The 20,450-nt window shown below is 34.3% G+C and overlaps 1 protein-coding gene and 1 long non-coding RNA gene across 3 annotated transcripts; both read left to right on the top strand.

Moving 5' to 3' along the window:
- The first annotated feature begins 1,294 nt into the window (after positions 1–1,294).
- On the top strand, positions 1,295–18,897 carry LOC131644833 (integrin-linked protein kinase 1-like). Of its 2 annotated transcripts, XM_058915428.1 has the most exons (12): positions 1,317–1,858; positions 3,934–4,008; positions 4,114–4,209; positions 4,291–4,376; positions 4,461–4,581; positions 4,732–4,811; positions 4,922–4,984; positions 5,110–5,216; positions 5,368–5,453; positions 6,432–6,553; positions 6,819–6,930; positions 7,173–7,531. In XM_058915428.1, the coding sequence occupies exons 1-12, from the start codon at positions 1,541–1,543 to the stop codon at positions 7,278–7,280; spliced, it is 1,374 nt and encodes a 457-aa protein (XP_058771411.1). In that variant the 5' UTR covers positions 1,317–1,540; the 3' UTR covers positions 7,281–7,531. The 2 variants fall into 2 exon arrangements, with proteins under 2 accessions (XP_058771412.1, XP_058771411.1); XM_058915429.1 differs by lacking the exons at positions 5,368–5,453; positions 6,432–6,553; positions 6,819–6,930; positions 7,173–7,531 and adding an exon at positions 18,492–18,897 and having other exon boundaries at positions 1,295–1,858.
- LOC131644834 (uncharacterized) lies at positions 10,972–18,485 on the top strand. The gene is made up of 3 exons (XR_009296725.1): positions 10,972–11,701; positions 14,990–16,953; positions 17,107–18,485. It is a non-coding gene; the product is annotated as an uncharacterized LOC131644834 (long non-coding RNA).
- Positions 18,898–20,450: the final 1,553 nt, after the last annotated feature.

Raw genomic sequence — 20,450 nt, 5'->3', positions numbered from 1 at the left:
CCGGAAACAATAAACACGGGGTCTTTTCGTGGATATAGATACAAAAAGATTCCATATTTATTGGTTCCGTGGATATATAGATACAGAAAAAATACTAGGGCAGACGTTCAAACTCACCAATTACACCTCGCTCGATGATATCATTGACGAAACCCACTATCGCATACCTTACGGAGACAAACGAAAGGTTGTGAAGCTCGAATATCGTTCACCTTCAATTGACAACAAAGGGAACATCATTTACAGCAACTTTGAGCTCAAGAACTGGGAGGATGTTTTGTTGATGTGGTGAACATATTTCGGTTTTGAAGAGAAAATCCCGCTCGAGTTGGTAGCGACGTACGAAAAACGGTCGAACAAATCTTAGAGATGTGCAAGAGAAATGTAATATTTAATTTTCTGTTGAAATCATTAATGTAATGCCGATTTTATTATATGAATATTGATTTTATCGTTGCAATGTTGATTTTCTAGTATTCTATTTCTGATTTTCTTCCGCAAATATGCATACGGACGTATTCCGTAAATGTAGCTCCGAAAAATTTTGACGTTGAATTAAAAAAAAGTACGTGCGGAGATACATCTCCGAAAATAAAAAGATATTTTTGAAAGCGCACTTGATGGCTAAAAACCCCAAGAGGGTAAGAAATCCTCAAATAATTTCTTTTATGAAATAATAAGTTTTAACTTAAATAATTTATTAAAACAATACTTTTTAACTTAATTATAACAAAATAATAATAAAATATCTAAAATAATATATAGTGAAAAAATATTAAATTAATTTTTATTTTATTTAAAAAAAAACAATAAAAATCATTGAAAAGAAAAACCGAAACAAACTAGTACAAAATCCAACTAGTTTGACGTGTTACTATTTCTAGTGGAAAGTTGATAATTCCTTTTATATCCACAAATCTTTTTGATAATTCAATGACATTAGTTCCCCACTTGATAACGCCCTTTTTTGGATTGAATCAAAAAAATATAACAAAAATAAAATAAATAATTAGTACTAGTTTCTTAGAAATCAAACGAAAAAAAATATAGTAGTGTTATAAATATTTTTTAATAACGGTTAATAAATTTCCATGAATATTCTTATGAGATCTTAACATTAAAATATAAGGGAAATAATTCAACTTATGTAAACTTTTTTGGTGTATATGTAATTATAATTTTCATATTTATGAGACCATATTAAATATCTATCTACCCTACACGGAAATCGTCGGCGAATTTTAGACATAGCCGCCACAGCGCATGTTAGTCACAGTCCCATACCCTACGCCGCGTTGTTTCAATCACCACTAGAGCTGGCATTTCACCATACACGTCACGCGCTAAATCAAACGCGTAAAATCCACGTCTTCCTCTTCCTTCTCAAAATTTCAAACATTTCCACGTTGAAACTTCGATCACAAGTTGCACACATAGTTTTCAACTAAATAAAACCCTACCCATTATTCTTTCTCTATCATTTTTCACTACCCAATCTTCAAAATCCGATTTTCCACTTTCTTGGTTGTTCAATTTTGTAATGGAATCGAAAAACCCTACTAGGTTTAAGCTTGGGAAACAGTCGTCGTTAGCACCGGAACGAGATAGGGAAGAGGATGAAGTTCATCATGAGGGTGATGCTACTATTGATTCTGGAGTTAGGTTGATGTATTCGGCGAATGAAGGTGATGTTGATGGGATTCGTGAGGTGTTGGAGTCTGGTGTGAGTGTGAATTTTAGGGATGTTGATGGACGTACTGCTCTTCATATTGCGGCTTGTCAGGGGTTGACACATGTTGTTGATTTGTTGCTTGATAAAGGGGCTGATGTTGATCCTAAAGATCGATGGGGGAGCACGGTAATTCTCTTCTAATGTCCTTAGTTAGTGATTTTTTAACTACTGGTTTAGTTTAGTTGACTAATTGGTAAAGATTCAGTGCAAAGTTTACTAAGCTAGAGTAGAGAAGATCTAGAAAAACTATACGTGAAACATGATTCTGGATAGAACATTTTGGCGGAAGTTGAACCATATCGCCGACCTTATTTAGTAGGATAAGGCTTAGTTGATCCATGTAGCCAACCGTATTTAGCATGAGAAGGCTTGGTTGTTATTGTTGTTGTTGGTATAGATTTCATTTGCACTGCAATGGTCTAAATCTGGCTCTAGCTTTTCGGGCAGTTTTTTAGTTTCTCATGGGATGAGATATGACATGAAAATGATTTTATAAGTGGTAGGGCATCCTGTCCTTACAAGCTGATTTTGTAGGAAAAAGTTAAACACATTCAAGTTTTAAGATCGAATAAGAGTTTAGCCCAGATTCGTTGGACTGTCTGCTATCATGTAACCCTTTTGGGCCATCCCTAGGCACACTTCAAATGTCCAGATGTCCGGTCTTGGGTGTTAAGAAGTTTATAAGTGACAAGAGATACAACCTGAAAATGAGTTTAGGTTGGAAGACATTGTCACCTTGCAAGTCAGTTTTTTTCAGGGTAGAGTTTGCCCCCACCCCCCAATACTCTAAGAGTCTTGATTTTATGTTGCCTTGCTAGTCTTGTACTATGGATTCACTCTTTACATTGTAATGACTGGATAAATGATTAGGCTCGATCTTGAGTTCCTAAGAATAAATGCCTGAATAAATCTCTGTCATAATGTGTGTTGAACTCGGATGACTGTCATTGTTCAAGAGATAATCATACACAATAGTTAGATTGGTAGACTATTGCCAGTGTTATCAATGGCGGATGGCCAAAATCCCGCCATACCAGCCGCTTTGCAGCGCCGTTATTGCAGATTATGGTGAAAAAACCTGCAATAGAGGCCGATATTTACCATTGCGGCCAGCCCAAAAACCGCCATGTATATCCGCCATAGTAGTCATGGCGGCGCAATTTGATAACACTAACTATTGGACGTCTAGATTTGGAGAAATCAGAAAACACACATTCTTACTTCCTTATATAATGTTTCGTTGATTTGGATTATTTTCCATCTCAATTCAAGGCGATCACTGATCTCAATTCCAGCCCATCACTGATGTTGGCCGTCGGTGAAAATTAAATGGCTTGTATTTTAAACTTGATTTAGTGAAGTCAGAATAGCAGCCATCCATTCTTCATTAGCAGTTGAGATATTGACTGCAGTGACTTCAAAATTTGGCGACTGCAAACAATCTAGGTTCATGTTTCATGACACAGTTATAAGCCTCAGGAGAACCACAAACCTTTGAGTTCTATTGCAGCTCCCCAAAATTTTATTTGAAAACTAATTAAATGAAAAAAATAAAATAAAAATAGGGAAAAGGAGAGGAAATTAGATATCCCACTTGCCTTACCTGTTAGAATTAGAGCCATTGTAATGTTTTATGCACGCATCTTGTTTATTGCGGGGAGGTTGGCTAAATCATTAGCTTTGAGATCTTGAGGTTCTTTTGAAAAAGGAAAAGTTAAATGATTAACTCTATATGTGCGCAGCCTTCTTGGCAACTTAAAATGAAGAAGAGTGGTGTGTGCGCAACATTCATTTGGCAGTGTGATTTTATATTTCATATGATTTTAAAAAATTGTTTTGTTTCACATGGTCTAAGTAATTCTCTCCTTAAAACACCTTTGTATGATGGGAGTGTAAACATCAAGAGGGTATAACTATTGTGAAAATGAAAAAATGTCTTTCATCTAGTGCTTCAAATTGTTTTGGGTTTTTTTCAGTTTGAAATATTAATCATGAAGGTTCCTTATCTTAGCTTCATTGCAATGAAATTATGTTTGCTGTTTAGCTTGTATCACACTTCTGCTGATTTTATCATAGGATATTTCACATTTGTAACAACAACAATCATGGAGTCTTCTGTATGGACTGAATTAAAAAAATAACTTATTGCTTTTATGTATATAGTTACTGAACTGGTTAGTAATTTCGTGTCTCTTAAACAGCCACTTGCAGATGCTATATTCTATAAAAACAACGACGTGATCAAACTATTGGAGAATCATGGAGCAAAGCCTCTGGTATGTGTAAAATTGAGGATTGTTGCACTTATTTATCTTGACTTATCAGTCTTTTCTTCTGAATTCTGCTAATGAGTGCCAATAAATGTGAATATACTATTTCAGATGACCTCTATGCATGTTGATCATGCACGTGAAGTCCCGGAATATGAAATCGATCCTAAAGAACTTGATTTTACCAACAGTAAGGAAATAACAAAGGTAAACAAATCGCTAGTCAATCTTCCAATTCCATTGCATATACAGGATTCTTCCATCCTCTGATCTATTCTTAAATGACAGGGAACTTTCTGTATTGCGTTGTGGCGTGGGATCGAGGTTGCGGTAAAAAAGCTCGGGGAAGACGTCATAATTAATGAGGAGAAAGTGTGAGTTGTATATGAACCTTGTGCAGAGATAGTTTGGTTCTGTTATATGCTTTCACGATAATTAATATACTTTAGTTCTAACAGGAAGGCTTTCAGAGATGAGCTTGCTCTGTTCCAGAAGATTCGTCATCCAAATGTAGTCCAATTTCTTGGTGCTGTGACTCAGAGTAGTCCAATGATGATTGTGACAGAATATCTTCCCAAGGTTTTGTTTTGTCCTATTTTCTTTTTATGCATCCAAGGTTTTGTCCTATAGTCTCAAGGGGCATGATTTTGGGATGCTAGTTTCATGTAATTCCATCGTAATATGATAGAAAATGTTCCTTTCTAAATCTCATTTGCCCATGTTGTGCAGGGAGATCTTCGTGATTTCATGAAAAGAAAAGGAGCTTTAAAACCAAGTACAGCTGTTAGATTTGCACTTGATATTGCTAGGTATTTGACACACTCATGCCTTAGATTTTATTTTTGTTATTCTCTATTGTGATGTTTGTCTTTTTTCTCTATTAAAGTGTCACTTAACACCCCTTTTTTATATTATGCAGGGGAGTGGGTTATTTGCATGAAAATAAGCCATCACCCATTATTCACCGTGATCTCGAGCCTTCGTAAGTTTCTTTGTTGAATTATTGTTTTTCCTTTATTCTTATATGTGAAATTCATATGTCTGGATGAATCGTATGATATATTTACACATTTTTTTCATCAATGTTGCTTATGAGTAAGCTAACAGTAATATATTGCGGGATGATTCCGGCCACCTAAAAGTTGCAGACTTTGGAGTTAGCAAGTTGCTAGCAGTTAAAGAAGACAAGCCTCTAACTTGCCAAGATACTTCTTGTGGGTGTTGCTTTTCTTTAGAATTATCATTAATGCACACTTGAAATATCTGAATGTCTAAATACTATTTTCTCTTATTCATATATAGGACATTGTGATATTTTTTATGCACTAGTTCTAAAACTAGGAACTTTGTTATTTTTGTTAATAGGTCGCTATGTGGCTCCTGAAGTTTTTAATCAAGAGGAATATGATACTAAAGTGGATGTATTCTCATTTGCACTAATTCTACAAGAGGTAACTAATTTTAGCATTTCATCTTTTTATGGAACTATACATTGTGCGAATAATATATTTACGTACATGAGAATATTTATTGTTTATTAATATTATTGTACATATTTCTCTATAAAACTGAAAACAAAATACTAGACAGTTGTTACTGATACGAGACTAAAAGCGCATATTTGTTAAACAAATAAAATCTTTGAGGAGCCAAAACCAATTTATCTTTACTTTTATAAGAAATAAAAATATATTTAACCCTTATTTATGTGAACAATTCTGAGTATATCATGTGAACAAATGCATTTCTTAAATCTTGAAAATGGAAACGGTAGCTCCCTTTCTAGAGGAAGAGAATGTAATGTAACCACTGTTGTCGATGGCGGAATATGGAAGGTAAAATATACGCCATATAAGCATGCCATTGCGGTCTATCATATATGGCGCTGCCATGGCGGGGTATCCCTTCACAAATTTCCCATGGAAATTATGAAAAAAATCCACCACCCCATGATGTCCATTTAACAACAATGAATGTAACGGAGTGGTGTTTGTTGATTAATGAATTTTGGGTGGGAGAAACAAGACTCAAATCCTGGAAATGATGTGTACATATTTTGACTCTTCTTTCTTGGATCCTACTGATCTATGTAGAGCATCTCTCTTTCTTCTTTCTGTCTACATTATATTATATATTTTTTTTTTTGATCAATCTACATTATATTATATTATGCCATGCAAATTTAAATCTCCTTAATTTGATGAGTTGGTTCCCTTATTTCCTATCAAATTCCAATCATTTCAAGTTTTCAACTATAAGATAAGATGGCATGCTCTTCTGCTATTGCTCTGTGACTGCTTTTTGGCTTGATTTGATGAGTTTGGCTTGACACATTATTGGTGTGATATGGAATTATTGTAGCTTTCTTGCAAATGAGTACCTTCATAACTTCATGTAATCATTACCGATGTTTACTTGCCCCACTTTAGATGATTGAAGGCTGCCCTCCCTTTTCTGCAAAGCGTGATGATGAGGTTCCTAAGGTTTATGCTTCAAAAGAGAGACCGCCCTTCCGAGCTCCTACTAAGCATTATTCTCACGGAATTCGAGAGTGAGTTTTCTACTATACTTTTTTGGCGATATTTAATACTATCTTCATCCTTTTCTATAAGCACCTTAGGTATTTTTCACATATATTAAGAAAAGTTGGTTGTATAATTAATATTTACATTTGGTTTATAAATTTTACTAGTTAGATGTGATCAAAGTTCAAACATTACTAATTAATATTTACATTATGTATATAAATATTTTCATAACTTTTCTGCCAAATTTTACATAAATTACAATTTGTTGCTAATAATATCTGCTTACAGGTTGATTGAAGAGTGTTGGAATGAGAATCCAGGAAAGAGGCCAACATTCAGACAAATAATAACAAGGCTGGAATCCATCTACAATACAATTGGTCAAAAAGGACGTTGGAAGGTGACACTACTATCTTTCTTACATTATTGACAATTTGATACTGTTTCTTTACATATCGACATATACTAGTTCAAAACTATTTGAAACTTGGTTGAATACTGAATTAGACACTGTTTGTGTCGAGATATACTATTGCCAATTTCAAGTTTTCTAGCATGTAAAAGATTTTACTAATTACAAAATATGTGGAGGAATTGTAACACTGATACCATTTGCTTCTATGCTCCTTGTAACATCTGCAGGTTAAACCATTGAGGTGCTTTCAGAATCTGGAAGCTTTGTTGAAGAGAGATCGTTCTAAATTAAGCAGTCGGGGCAGTTCATCTCGCTCCTCTACTAGCCGTATATGAAGGAGGAAGATTGATGTTATTCTGTATAAACTTCAATATTGGATTAAAGATACAAAACAAATTTCATTTCACTTGAGATGGAGAATTGCAATGTTTTCTCATGTGTATTCCCAGGTGCATGATTGTGATTTTAGATTCCAAGATTCTTCAATAATTTGTATCCAAGTTCATGATATATATGGCCATAGAATTGCTTGTAAGCAGTAACAAAAGAATGTATTCTAGGAATTTGCTATATGTCATGTACATTATGTACTATGCCTCAGAAAGAGATTTTTTTGTATATACAATTTTCTTTTCGGAGTGAAAGTATTTGTATGCACTTTGGTATTTACAGGAATTTACATCATTTAAAATTTGACACACTCTTCAAAACATAATAATTCAAAACTTATATTTTTCATAGGAGCATAATTTTAACGTTCACTATATAAAACTTTTTAAATACAACATCTCTATTTTTATATTCCATGGGTCATTTTCCTTCTATTCATCTAATTAAAAGTCATGGATTCCTATTGATTTACTTCTTTTATGTCTCCATTAATTCATACATAACTATAACTATGACACCTAATTTAATTTCTCTAGAAATGAAATTGACTTTAGGCTCTTAATTAAATTGATGATGTATTAATAAGTTAAATCGCTAAAAGAAAAAGAAAAGAAACAATCAATTTCTTAACAATAATTATAGAGATACAATTTATTATCTAATTTGAACAGGTCTAAGGCCCTATAACTGCAGCATGGAGAAGACAAATAATTCATCAAATCGTGAAGTAGGAGTGTTATTATGGGCTAAAGCACAAGAGAATCAGATCTAAAAACTATTCAACATCTCTCCTCGCATCTTACGCTCGAAATTTAGTAGGTTGTTATTACCACTCTATTATATAAAGAATAAGCGCAACATTTTTTAAGTTCAATTAGAATTCAAACTTCATTCATTTATCTTACTCTCATATTGACTCGAGCATTGAAGTACTAACCTTGCAGACCAGCTTCGTTCTCACTATATCAAAAGCTTAAGTCCACCGTTGTGATATGCTACCTTTGTTCTTTGATCAATTCTGGTTCCTTTGCAGAATAATGGCGCCGTATGTGGGAAAGGACATTAAATTCCCTCGTTTCCACATCAAATATTCATCTCTCGATTCATCAAACCGAAGCTTCTTCAGGTTAGTGATTCAGATTCCTTAAAATCGATCACCAGATCTTTATTCTCAATTTACTGTGACTGTAGATCAACTCCAATGATCACTTTCTCATGTTTCTGATCTCCAGATCTTTCAACAATGGCAGGTCTAGTGGCACTCACTCTTCTGTGCTACGTGAGGCCGCTGTAGTTGTTTAAATCGTGATAAATCGACCGCTTCCTCCTCAAAACAGAGCCGATCAGGCCATTGCGAACACTCTGCTACATCAAATTCGTCTCTAGAGGTACATCAAATCGAGGATTTATCTAGGGGAAGGGAAGCATGTCAAGACAGTCGACTCACAATTCCTTATAGTTCTCTATAAGAGCACCTATAACTGCATACTCAACAGACCTTTCACGATGGCTCTAGATATTATAACTTCCCTGATTCACCTTAAGTTGAAATTCCATATTCTTCATGATAAACCAATTAAAGTCAATGTCGGCCTCGTGGGAGTCAAGAGGATTTACCAGAAATTGCAAACAAGATCAAAAGGAAAGAGAAAGCGAGGCCATGGAAATCAACATAGCATCCCTCACCAGTCAGCCAAGTGTGGAACCATGTTTGTAGGTTTAGTAATCAAAGAAGCTCTGTTGAAAAGCCAACTAAAATATAATAAGAATATAACTAATAAATTAAGTTAAATAATATAATTCTACTCTCTAATTAATCATAATCCTATCATTGTCGCCGGGTTCACTTGAACCTTGTCATCAAGGTTCTAAAATAGCCTTAAAATAGATAATGTCTTGAAGAAACCAAAGCTTTAACTCCATGATATTAAACCCAACATTTGTTCACCTTGAAGAAATAAACCTAATTTATCTTTGGACTAAATAATCATCTATGAGAGAGAAAACAAGCCTGTGATGTTTTTTTTTAAGAGACATAAAAAGTGATGCACGTACTATTTTGTGCAGTAGTATGATTAGGTGGTAGATAGTGTTGCAAGTTCTCTTTGAAATTAATGGACTGAAAGACATAATGAGTAGAAACCCCAAAAAAAAATTTCCAAACATTTTTCTTCTTTTAAGGGCTAAAAGACTCGGCTCATTTAACAAAATAAGAGGAAAAAACTTTGTAACCGTAGTTTGAATCCAGATTTCAAGTGACGACTCTGTAATGGAAAGACAATCGACACTAGAGCGTGTTTTTGAAGGTGAAAACAGAGAAGATAAATTGTTAACTGGAGTCGCAAATTATTTCTATTCATCAGTTTTTCCTCTATCCCATGGAAGCCATTGAAGTGAAAATGACATCAATTTTCCTCTATCCCATGGAAGCCATTGAAGTAAAAATAAAGTAGAGAAACTTTGTAATGGTAATAAGGAAGAAGATGAATAGGTTGAACCTCTTGAATTTCTGATTTTGAGATAACGAAGTGCAGCAGAACAAACATGTAAAGTTCCGCCGGGATAAAAAATAAAGAGTAATTCTTGTGAAAGTGACACTGCTATAGTGACGGCGCACGCCTTCGCCATTTGATGCACCACTGTGTTGATGAACATTGTACTGGTTGGATTTCTTTTTTTCTGGTGTGTTTTTTGTATTGAAAGATATTTTTAGATAATTGATGGTTTCATTCACGTTTTTTTCTTCTAGTTTTTCTTTCTTCGAGTGTGATTCTGATGTTAAACCATACTTTAGAGAATGAACGATTTGAGTCGTAATTTTTTGGTCAGAATTTGGTTTTTCTGCTACATATACTTTTGATATATTTTTTTTTGTAAGCAAACTGTGATGCCTTGAGAGAAAGGCCAAAGGCTTGAATTTGTTCTTTCAACTCTTCTCTAGATTTGGTTGAGATCTCATAAGTTTCAATCAAATATTGTTTTAGAGTTTCTAGTTGTGAATAAAAATCTTGAGATGAAGGTGTTGAAATATGGTTAGTTGTTTTGTGTGTGACAATGGACTCATAAGGATAAGAGAAGGTGAATGGTGGTTGTTGATGTGGAGCAGAAATGATGTGTTGTTGTTGGTACGACATAAAAGTTGAAAATGGAGGATTTAAGGATGGGTAATAACATGTAGGATATGGGTTACCGGATGGTGGAACAAAAATGAGATAAAATTGATGGTTGTAGGAAGAATATGTCATGTAAGGAGATTAAGTGTAAGAATGAAAGCACCAATGTTAGGAAGTTAATATAAAACCCTAATAAACTAAAGAAAAACTGTAAAATAAAAGAGATAATAAAAGCTAACTAAGAAAATAAATTTCATTTTTTTTCATTGATATCCGAAATGTGTCAAAGACACTACATTATATAATGTCACTAATTGATCTATAATGATTATGATTAATTAGAGAGTAGAATTATATTATTTAAGTTAATTTATTAGCTATATTATTATTATATTTTAGTTGGCTTTTCAATTATTATTTAAGTGGGCTTTTAGTGTTTAGTTCTTTTGTTAGAGTATCACATTATATAATTAAGTGTCTTTGACACATTTGAATATTAATGAAAAGAAATAAAATTTATTTTGTTAGTTAACTTTTATTATCTCTTTTATTTTCCAACTTTTCCTTAGTTTATTAGGGTTCTATATTAGCTTCTGTTACTTCATCATCTTCAAAAGCCTTTGCTTATCCCTTGTCCCTATCTTGCAAGAAAATTTGTCCAAATACTAGTGTTATGCTGCTGCACAAAAGCATCCTTGCTGTCCAAAACAGCCCTGCAACAATAGACAAAACAGTCTACAAACTTACTACATAACCACCACCAAACTTGCCCAAAATGTTACTACAAAACCTGCATCAAAAAGTGATAGATCAGTATACTAAATCAGTTCAAAAGCTCTCCCGTTTCCCCCCAAAACTCCCCACAATTCTCCTATAAAATTACATCATTTACAGTAGGAAGAGGAGGAGAGGAAATACACACCAAAACCCTAGTCCTAACTCTCTCCGTCTCGAATCCTCCAAGCCCTCACTCTAAGTCTCTGCTCACTCAACCTACCTCAAATCACTCATAACAACCATAAAATCACTGACCTGCAGTCACCAATAACACAAACTGATTTACACAGAATCACAACAACTCACGCATCAACTTCGACGATTTTCCAGCAACAACACAATATTCATATCGCACAAAACTCAGCCACAACAACGCACAGATTCGCAGAAAAAGAAGCAAATGCACAAAGGAATTAGAAGAGAGAAATTAAAAATTCGAACCTGAGCGGATTCGTCACTACCGTAACATCCGGACGGTAATCTTTCGATCCCTTCTCAAAATCATCGCATAATTATTGTTGTATATCATGTGATATTCTGTTTGATTGTTGTTTTATGTATTGTTCACCATAACTGAAAGCAAGAGAGAGTTCGATTGAGGAGAGGATTAGGGTCTTCTTTTCGTTGTTATCGTTTCAAGCAGAGAGATAGAAGAATGTGAGCCGTTTTTGTTGTTCTGGCTTTTTGGTTCGATTTTTGTTTGAAAAGTGAGAAACAGTAGCAGAGAGATGATATCGAATTTGAGAGAATGGAGCTTCTGTTTTAGAAGAATCAAAGATTTGAGAGAGAGTTGAAGAAGATGAATTCATCGCGAGAAAGTATTTGCTTTTTTTAATTTGTTTCTTTTTTTATTAATAATAAATTATTAATCGTGAGTTATGATAGAGATTAAGGAAAGAGAATTAATAGGGAGTGAGAGAGTGAGGAAGCGGTCAGAAAAGGGAAGGGAACAAGTCGCATTTAATTTACATTAATTCCCTTTTAATTTATGTTGATTTCTGTTTATTTGGTCTATTTAAATTCCTTATAATTTGCTACAATTCAGTTCCGGTGGGTTGTTGTTCAGATTTGTTCTATCTTCTTCAAAATCTGCTGGTGTTCTTTCTTTGGATTTGAATCCTTGGATTCCGATTTTGTTTATTTTGTTCTATTTCACAACCTTGTCGCTGCTTTGCTGTATTTAGTTATGATTTGTTTTGATTTAGGTTTGTTTAGCTTAAAAAAGCTTTTATGCTTGCTGTGATTTAGTACATTATTTAGTACAGGAGTTGTTGGCATTGGTTCCTGTAGATTCTCACGGCTCATTTTTTTATGCTATCGGATTTCGTTCTTGTACGCAGGTTCGCTAGGTAGTGTCGGTTGGGTATGTAGTATGTTTTTACCTTTTTTTACCATTTTTGTAATAGTTGTATTCTCTTTAGAATACCAACTACTTTTAATTTGGTTTGACTGAGTTAGGTTTGGTCCTCTCAATATTTTGTACTATCATTTATTTTATTTAATATATAAGTGGCTTAAAAAAAATTTGAGCATGTAATTAAATATATTTAAAAAAAATCAAAATTATGAGACATTAAGGGGAACGTAGAGCTCCATTCCATGTGTTCTCTCCATTGTCAATTTACTTTTTCTTTTTTTATTTCTAAGAAAATATTTAGATGGACACAACTATAACACGTGGATTTACACACAAACAATCACATATTTTTATTAATTAAATAATAAAATTAAAATTATCTCCCTCCTCCATTATCACAACCACCTTCTATCTTGGCAATTAAAAACGAAAGTAAGTGTCCATGCAAGAATTGCTCTAATGATTAATTGTATTTGGTTTTTTATATAATTTTTTATATCTTCACTGGTCCATTTTATTTATTTTACTTTTTTTTTTTATCTTTATTAAGTGTTTTATTTTGATGTCTTTTCTATTTCAATTTTCATTTTATCTTTTATTTAAAAAAAAAGTGATTATCTCAATATGTGTATAGCCTTCTTGTCTCTTGTTCTGAACTTCAAGTGGAGAAGAGTGGTGGGTACGCAATATTCATTTGGCAGTGTGATTTCATATGATTTTCAAGAACTGATGTTTTGTTTCACATGACCTAACTAGTTCTCTTCTTAAAACCAGGGCCGGCTTTGGGCCAGGGCAAACAGGCCCACGGTCCAGGGCCTCAATTCCATGTTTTTATTTTTTTATGAACTCATGAACTTTCAGAAAGATTATACTAATATAAACTAAATAAATCATATATAAATTTTTTCAATTTTTAAAAAATAAATTTTGAATAATATATATAAGTGATATTTATTTTATATTTAAAAAGATATATCATATGATAAATTCATTTATTATTTAAATTTATATGAAAAATATAATATATTATTATTTGCGTTTAATTGTATTACTTTTTATTTTATAAAAAAATATATTATTAAATTTTATTTTATAATAATAAATTAAAATTTAAAAAATTTAATATTTGTTCAAGGACTCTAAAAAGTTGGGACCGACCCTGCTTAAAACACATTTCTATGATGGGAGTATACATATCTTAATATTAATCACGATGGTTCCTTATCTTAGCTTCATTGCCAATGAAATGATGTGATACAGCCTGTATCACATTTCTGCTGACGATGGATAAGCCTGTATCACATTTCTGCTGATTTTATTATAGGATATTTCACATTTTATAACAACAACAATAATGGACTTGTTATTAATTTCGTTTGGTGAGTGTAAATTGAGGATTGTTGCACTTATTTATTTTGATCCATTAATCTTTTCTTCTGAATTCTGCTAATGAGTGGCAATAAATGTTAAGAAGTGTGGTCGGGCCTAACTCAACCCTACAAAACCGGCTTGTAGGGTGAGGATTGCCCCCACTTATAAGGACATGTTCAGACCATATATTGTCCGATGTGGGACTCTTTAACACACTCCCTCACGCCCAGGACTAGACAATTGGAGCGTGAAAATAAATGGTGGGTGGTCCGATAGCGGAAACCATAGAAGATGTTTTTTTTTTTGAAACTATGTACTAATTGATAATGATATGCACAAGAGTTTGATATATGACAAGAAAGATGCAGGGATGTTGGATAACCACGTAACACTATTGTTTAACTAGGTGAGGGCAACACAGGATCCTTTATCTTGTACAATTATTGTGATGTAAATGGAGTAAGACAATCATAAACACCACGTAGTATTTGAGAAGAATCACTTGTGGGTGTCCTGGGTTGAGAAGATTCACTTGTAGGTGTCCTGGGTTGAGAAGAATCAAAATTGCCCTCTCTTAATTTTTGAAGTGCTACAAATGATTCTCTTGTGGCAGACATGGCTTCAAAGTAGCAAGTGCAATATGCCAAAGCTACAGGAATAGGTCGAAGCATTTCCCCCCAAACTGAAGGAGGCTCCTTAAAATTCCTACTCCAATGCAAATCTGACAAGGATGCTGTCAAGGTACCATAGTCGCTAGCTGCCTTCTTCAGTAGTTCAGAGAATTGTCTCTGATATTCTACTTCAACAGGAACACCTTCTATGGTTTCCGCTATCGGGCCACCCACCATTTATTTCCACGCTCCAATTGTCTAGTCCTGGGCGTGAGGGAGTGTGTTAAAGAATCCCACATCGGACAATATATGGCCTGAACATATCCTTATAAGTGGGGGCAATCCTCACCCTACAAGCTGGTTTTGTAGGGTTGAGTTAGGCCCAACCACACTTCTTAACAATAAATGTTAATATTCTGTTTCAGATGGCATCCAGGCTTGTTAATCATGCACGAAGTCCCTAAATATGAACTTGATCCTGTAGAGCTTGATTTTACCAACAGTGTGGAGATAACAAACAATTCCGTTGCATGCACATGATTCTTCCATCCCATGATCTTTTCTTAAATGACAGGGGACTTTCTGTATTGCGTTGTGGCGTGGGACCAAGGTTGCGGTAAAATAGTTTGGTTCTGTTATATGCTTTAACAATAATTAATAATTAATATACTTGAGTTCTAACAGGGAGGCTTTCAGAGACGAGATTGCTCTGTTCCAGAAGATTCCTCATCCAAATGATGATAAAAAGTGGTTTCTATCTCTTATACACTCTAATTTTATTGTTTTACCTGGAACATGGAAATGAGTTTTTGATGATAAAAAGTGTTATTGTTTTTATTTTAGTTTGATACCTTTCTGTTTTTCAATGACTCATTAACAAGGAACATGTTATAATTTTTATAAGATGTTTGTAATGTTTTATTTTTTTGTTTATTTTCCAGATAGCTATTTTTGTAATAATTTGCGAATGACTTTACTTACAAATGCATCTGTTGCAAGAGTTCAATTCATAGTTGGAGTATTCAGAGCTTTCAAAACTAAAGGTTTCGGGTTTTAAAAGATTAGCAAAAAAGTATCCATAAACATATCACCAAGCTAGTTGACTCTAGCAAGTCAAAACATATAGTTTTCTTTATTTTTCATTTGAATTTAACACTCGTTTCCTATCTCGTTAATTTTCTTTATGTTCAAACTATTTGAGTTCTACATTGAGTTCCAACCTCAATTAACCTCAATTTGCGCGTAGCCACCCTGAGCATCTCTTTTCAGAGACAACGACATTGTTGTTTTCACAGGCTCGACTCCTATGCGGCTATGAGACTTGTGCATTTGTCGAAAAAGTCAAAGCTATGAGACTACCTTTGTTAGAGAGTTTACTGAAGGATGAGCGGTGAAACCACAATAGAAGTAATGAGGTGATCCTCTCTATCTATATGATTTTGACAAAGTTTGCAAAAACCGATACAAATGATGAATATTTCACTAAACTCATTCCTTTGGTGAGGAGTGCAAACAAGTGGATCAGGTAATTCATAATTCATGCTATGCATTTGTCTTTTTTTTAATTTTGTTTTTAATTATGAATTATTAAATTAAATCTTATTAGTTACTAATATTATTTTGAAAATTAAATCTTATTAGTTATGAATAAGATTTAATTTAATTATTCATAACTAAAAACAAAATAAGAAAAGAGATAAATGCATATGATGAATTAACTGATTTGTATTGGTTTTTGCAAACTTCTCCTAAATATTCATCATCATTTGTATTGGTTTTTGCAAACTCCTCTAATTTGCACTTGAGTGTAATGAAATATTCATCATCATTTGTATTGGTTTTTGCAAACTTCTCCTAAATCATATAAATAGAGAGGATTACCTCATTACTGATTTAACCGTTCATCTTTCAGCGCACTCTCCAACAAAGGTAGCCCCATAGCTTTGACTTTTTCGACAAATCCACGAGCCTCATAGCCATATAGGAGTCGAATAAAGGAAACTGTATGCTCTGGCTTTGCTAGAGTCAACGAGGACCGATATTTTTTTGCTAATCCTTTGAAACCGGAAACCTTTAGCTTTGAAATATCTGAATATTCTTGAATTTCTTGGAACGGTTGCATTTATAAGGTTCGGTCATTGGCAAATTATTACAAAAATAACTATCTGGAAAATAATAAAAAATAAAAATAAAACATTACAAACATCTCATAAAAATTCTGACATCTTCTTGTTAATGAATCATTAAAAAACAAAGATGATTCAAACTAAAACATTAACACTTTTTATCATTAAGAAATCCTTTCTATGTTGCACATAAATCAATATAATTTCTTGGTGCTGTGACACAGAGTAGTCCAATGATGATTATGACAAAATATCTTGCCAAGGTTTGTCCTTTTTTTTTGCATCCAAGGTTTTGTCCTATAATCTCAAGGGACATGATTTTGTGGTGTATTGTAGGATGTTAGTTTGATGCAATTCCATAGGAATGTGTGTGATAGATGTTTCTTTCTAGATCTCATTTCCCCGGTGTTGTGCAGGGAGATCTTCGAGATTTCATGAAAAGAAAAGGAGCTTTAAAACCAAGTACAGCGGTTAGATTTGCACTTGATATTGCTAGGTATTTGACACACACATGCTTTAGATTTTATTTTGGTTATTCTATTTGCAAGTTGCAACATTGTATCACGAAATCAGCACTTGGTCCCATTCAAGTGGGATGTGCTCTGATGTTCAGCTGATCAGTCGAGTTGGTCATAAGATCATCTCGATATTTGTTTCAATCCTCCCTCCATATCTCTCAGCCTAGAGAATCTCATCTAATGAGTTTGATTAAAGAGAAAGACCGAGCGGAAGAGATATCTGCTAAAGAAGAAAGTGTGTTAAGAGAAATGCTTCAAATTCTCTGCCCCTGTGCCCAGTGTTTCCCGATATAGGAAAAGTAGTGTTTTAGGAATAAGAAAGTAATAGAAATCAAGAAAAACTATATAAAAGGTAAGAAGCTAATATATTATAATTTAAAAAAAAACATAATTAATTACATAAATATGTGTTCATAGGCTGATTAAGTGAAGCCCATGTTTAATTTGGCTAAGTAATGGTCCAATCTGTTTGTCCAGTAACTTAAGTGTGTGAATATCACGCACAAAAAGAAACAAGTTATTAAATTAAATTATTCAATTAAATTATTCAAATATTGTTCTTGAACAGGTTTCTTCTCAAAAATGTTCTGATTGCATGTCCTAAGAAGCATCATGGCTTTAACATTTATCTCTAGGTTTATACTTTCTGGATAAAAATATGCATTATGTTGTAGAGATAACTTTTCAAAATTCACGTATGTGAATCATGTTAAGATGAGACATCTACTTGGTTCTGATTCTTTGATGTCTCTACTGCGATGTTTGTCTTTTTTTCTCTACTGAAGTGTCACTTAACACCATTTCTTTTTATATTATGCCGGGGAGTGAGTTACTTGCATGAAAATAAACCATCACCCATTATTCACCGTGATCTCGAGCCTCCGTAAGTTTCTGTTGAATTATTGTTTTTTCCTTTCTCCTTTTATGTGAAGTTCGAATGTCTGGATTAATCATCTGATATATTTACACTTTTTATCAATGTTGCTTATGAGTAAACTAACAGTAATATATTACGGGATGATTTCGGCCACCTAAAAGTTGCAGAGTTTGGAGTTAGCAAGTTGCTAACAGTTAAAGACAAGCCGCTAACTTGCCAAGATACTTCTTGTGGGTGCTGCTTTTCTTTAGAACTGTCATTAATGCATACTTAAAAAATCTAAATATCTAAATAGTATATTCTCTTATTCATATAGGACACTGATATTTTTTATGCAGTGGTCTTATATATCTTGCTTCATGGAATAATTTTCTAAAACGAGGAACTTTGTTATTTTTGTTAATAGGCCGCTATGTGGCCCCTGAGGTTTTTAATCAAGAGGAATATGACACTAAAGTGGATGTGTTCTCATCAGAGTTATCATTCCCGACCGCGACGGCCCCTATAGCGGCGCGGCCCCCACCCGCGCGAAATGCAGGGTGCGGTGGCAGAGATGGTGTAGCAGACGCTACAGGCGCTTTCTCGGGTCGCGGATCGCGGGGTTTTCCCGGGCGGAGCAGCTCCGGGTTTAAAAGTGTGGTGCATCTGTTTCGTTTCGGTTTATAAGAAAAAAATCCTAATTTTTTAAAATGAAGAAGAGAAGAAGATGAGAAGAAGCAAGAAGAAGAAGAAGCAAGAAGCAAGAAAAAATCCTAAGGCTTTGTGCATACATCTTCAAAGGCCTCCACTCCATCCAGGTTAGGCTTTATAGCTTTCCATTTACAGTCTTCATTTAAATTACTGTCAAATATAGAACTGTTTATATATTGTTTAGAACTACATCTGAGTGTAAACCATAGGGCAGTTAAACTATATACATATTATAGGACTATGGCCTGGGATTGAGAATGTCTTCCCGGTGAAGGCTCTTTCCTAATTAGAGATCTTTAGTTCAAACCCTCAAGATGAATTATTTCCGGTGAAACATCTTGAAAAAAACCTTAGAACAAAAAATAGGATACATCCACCCAAGAGGAATTATTCCCGGTGAAACCTCATACCCTTTTGCTTAGAGCCAAAATAAGTTCAAAACTACATAGCTTTCTCTTGTGCTATAACAAGGACCCTCGATGACCCTCGATTAGCCTCCTCTTGGGCTTTGTACAAGGACCCACAGACTTCTTAAAAGCATTTTCAACTTCCTCTTGAGCTTGTATACAAGGACCCATCAGGTTTCTTATAAACATAGGAACAGGTCTTTAGTTACCCTTTAGCCTATCCTGGTGAGTTTCTTCCATTTTAAACCAGACTTTAAACAAGCTAAGTTTGTCTCAATCTCATATTGAGCACACCTTTTGGAATGAGAGACATGGACAGTCTCTGTCACCCTTATCTTCATCAATATTCCTTAGCAGAGTCTAGGATCCATATTTGCTTATCCTCAGCAAGAGTCAGCCTTAATCTTGGGCTTTAAAATAAGAAGTCTCATTTTGATAATCTTTCTGCCATCAATAAAACCCCTGGAAAGGGTCAACCTCCAATCTCAGTCAATAAAAAGAGTTAAAAACCCCTGGAAAGGGTTAGCCTCCAAAATACTCCTTTAAAATAAAACCCCTGGAAAGGGTCAGCCTCCAATCTCAGTCAATAAAAAGAGTTAAAAACCCCTGGAAAGGGTTAGCCTCCAAAATCACTCCTTTAAAATAAAACCCCTGGAAAGGGTCAGCCTCCAAAAATCAGTCTGTAATAGATAAATCCTCCAGTAGAGTAAAACTTCCCCCAGTGAGTCCTTCACTATTAGGTAGCCACAACCTTGGGCTTTGTACAAGGCAGATAAACCACATTTCCTGTGTCAAAGATTCATAATCTCAAGGATCTTTTCCCCATAGAGTCATCCATACTCATGTTTCTTTAAGAGTCAGCCATAACCTTGGGCTTTGTACAAGGCAGAAAATCATGTTTTCCTTAGCCAGAGTAGCCACAACCTTGGGCTTCATACAAGGCACGAATTAATGACTTCCACAGTTAAAAGTTAGCCACAAGCTTGGGCTTTGTACAAGGCACAAAATAGAGTCATCCATAGTCTTCAAAAATTCAGTGTCTTCAGCAGTTAGCCACAACCTTGGGCTTCCTACAAGGCACAAAATAGAGTCTCCCTAAGTAGAGTCAGCCACAATTCTGGGCTTTGTACAGAACACCAAATAAAATCCATCAAACAAATACTTTCCAACTAGAGTCAGCCTCAATTCTGGGCTTTGTACAGAACACAAAAACTCTTTAGTTTAAATCCATCCCTAGTGGAGTTATCTCCCAGAGTCAATAAAATAAA

The sequence above is a fragment of the Vicia villosa genome, linkage group LG1, assembly GCF_029867415.1.
Source record: "Vicia villosa cultivar HV-30 ecotype Madison, WI linkage group LG1, Vvil1.0, whole genome shotgun sequence".
Taxonomy (NCBI): domain Eukaryota; kingdom Viridiplantae; phylum Streptophyta; class Magnoliopsida; order Fabales; family Fabaceae; genus Vicia; species Vicia villosa.
The sequence above is the reverse complement of the archived record's forward strand: the minus strand, read 5'-3'. Positions and strand labels throughout refer to the sequence as shown.

Coding starts and splice junctions, on each gene's coding strand:
- LOC131644833 (XM_058915428.1), top strand. CDS start 1,541: ATGGAATCGAAAAACCCTACTAGGTTTAAGCTTGGGAAACAGTCGTCG. Junction 4,582..4,731: donor TGACAGAATATCTTCCCAAG/GTTTTGTTTTGT, acceptor CATGTTGTGCAG/GGAGATCTTCGTGATTTCAT. Junction 5,454..6,431: donor TTGCACTAATTCTACAAGAG/GTAACTAATTTT, acceptor GCCCCACTTTAG/ATGATTGAAGGCTGCCCTCC.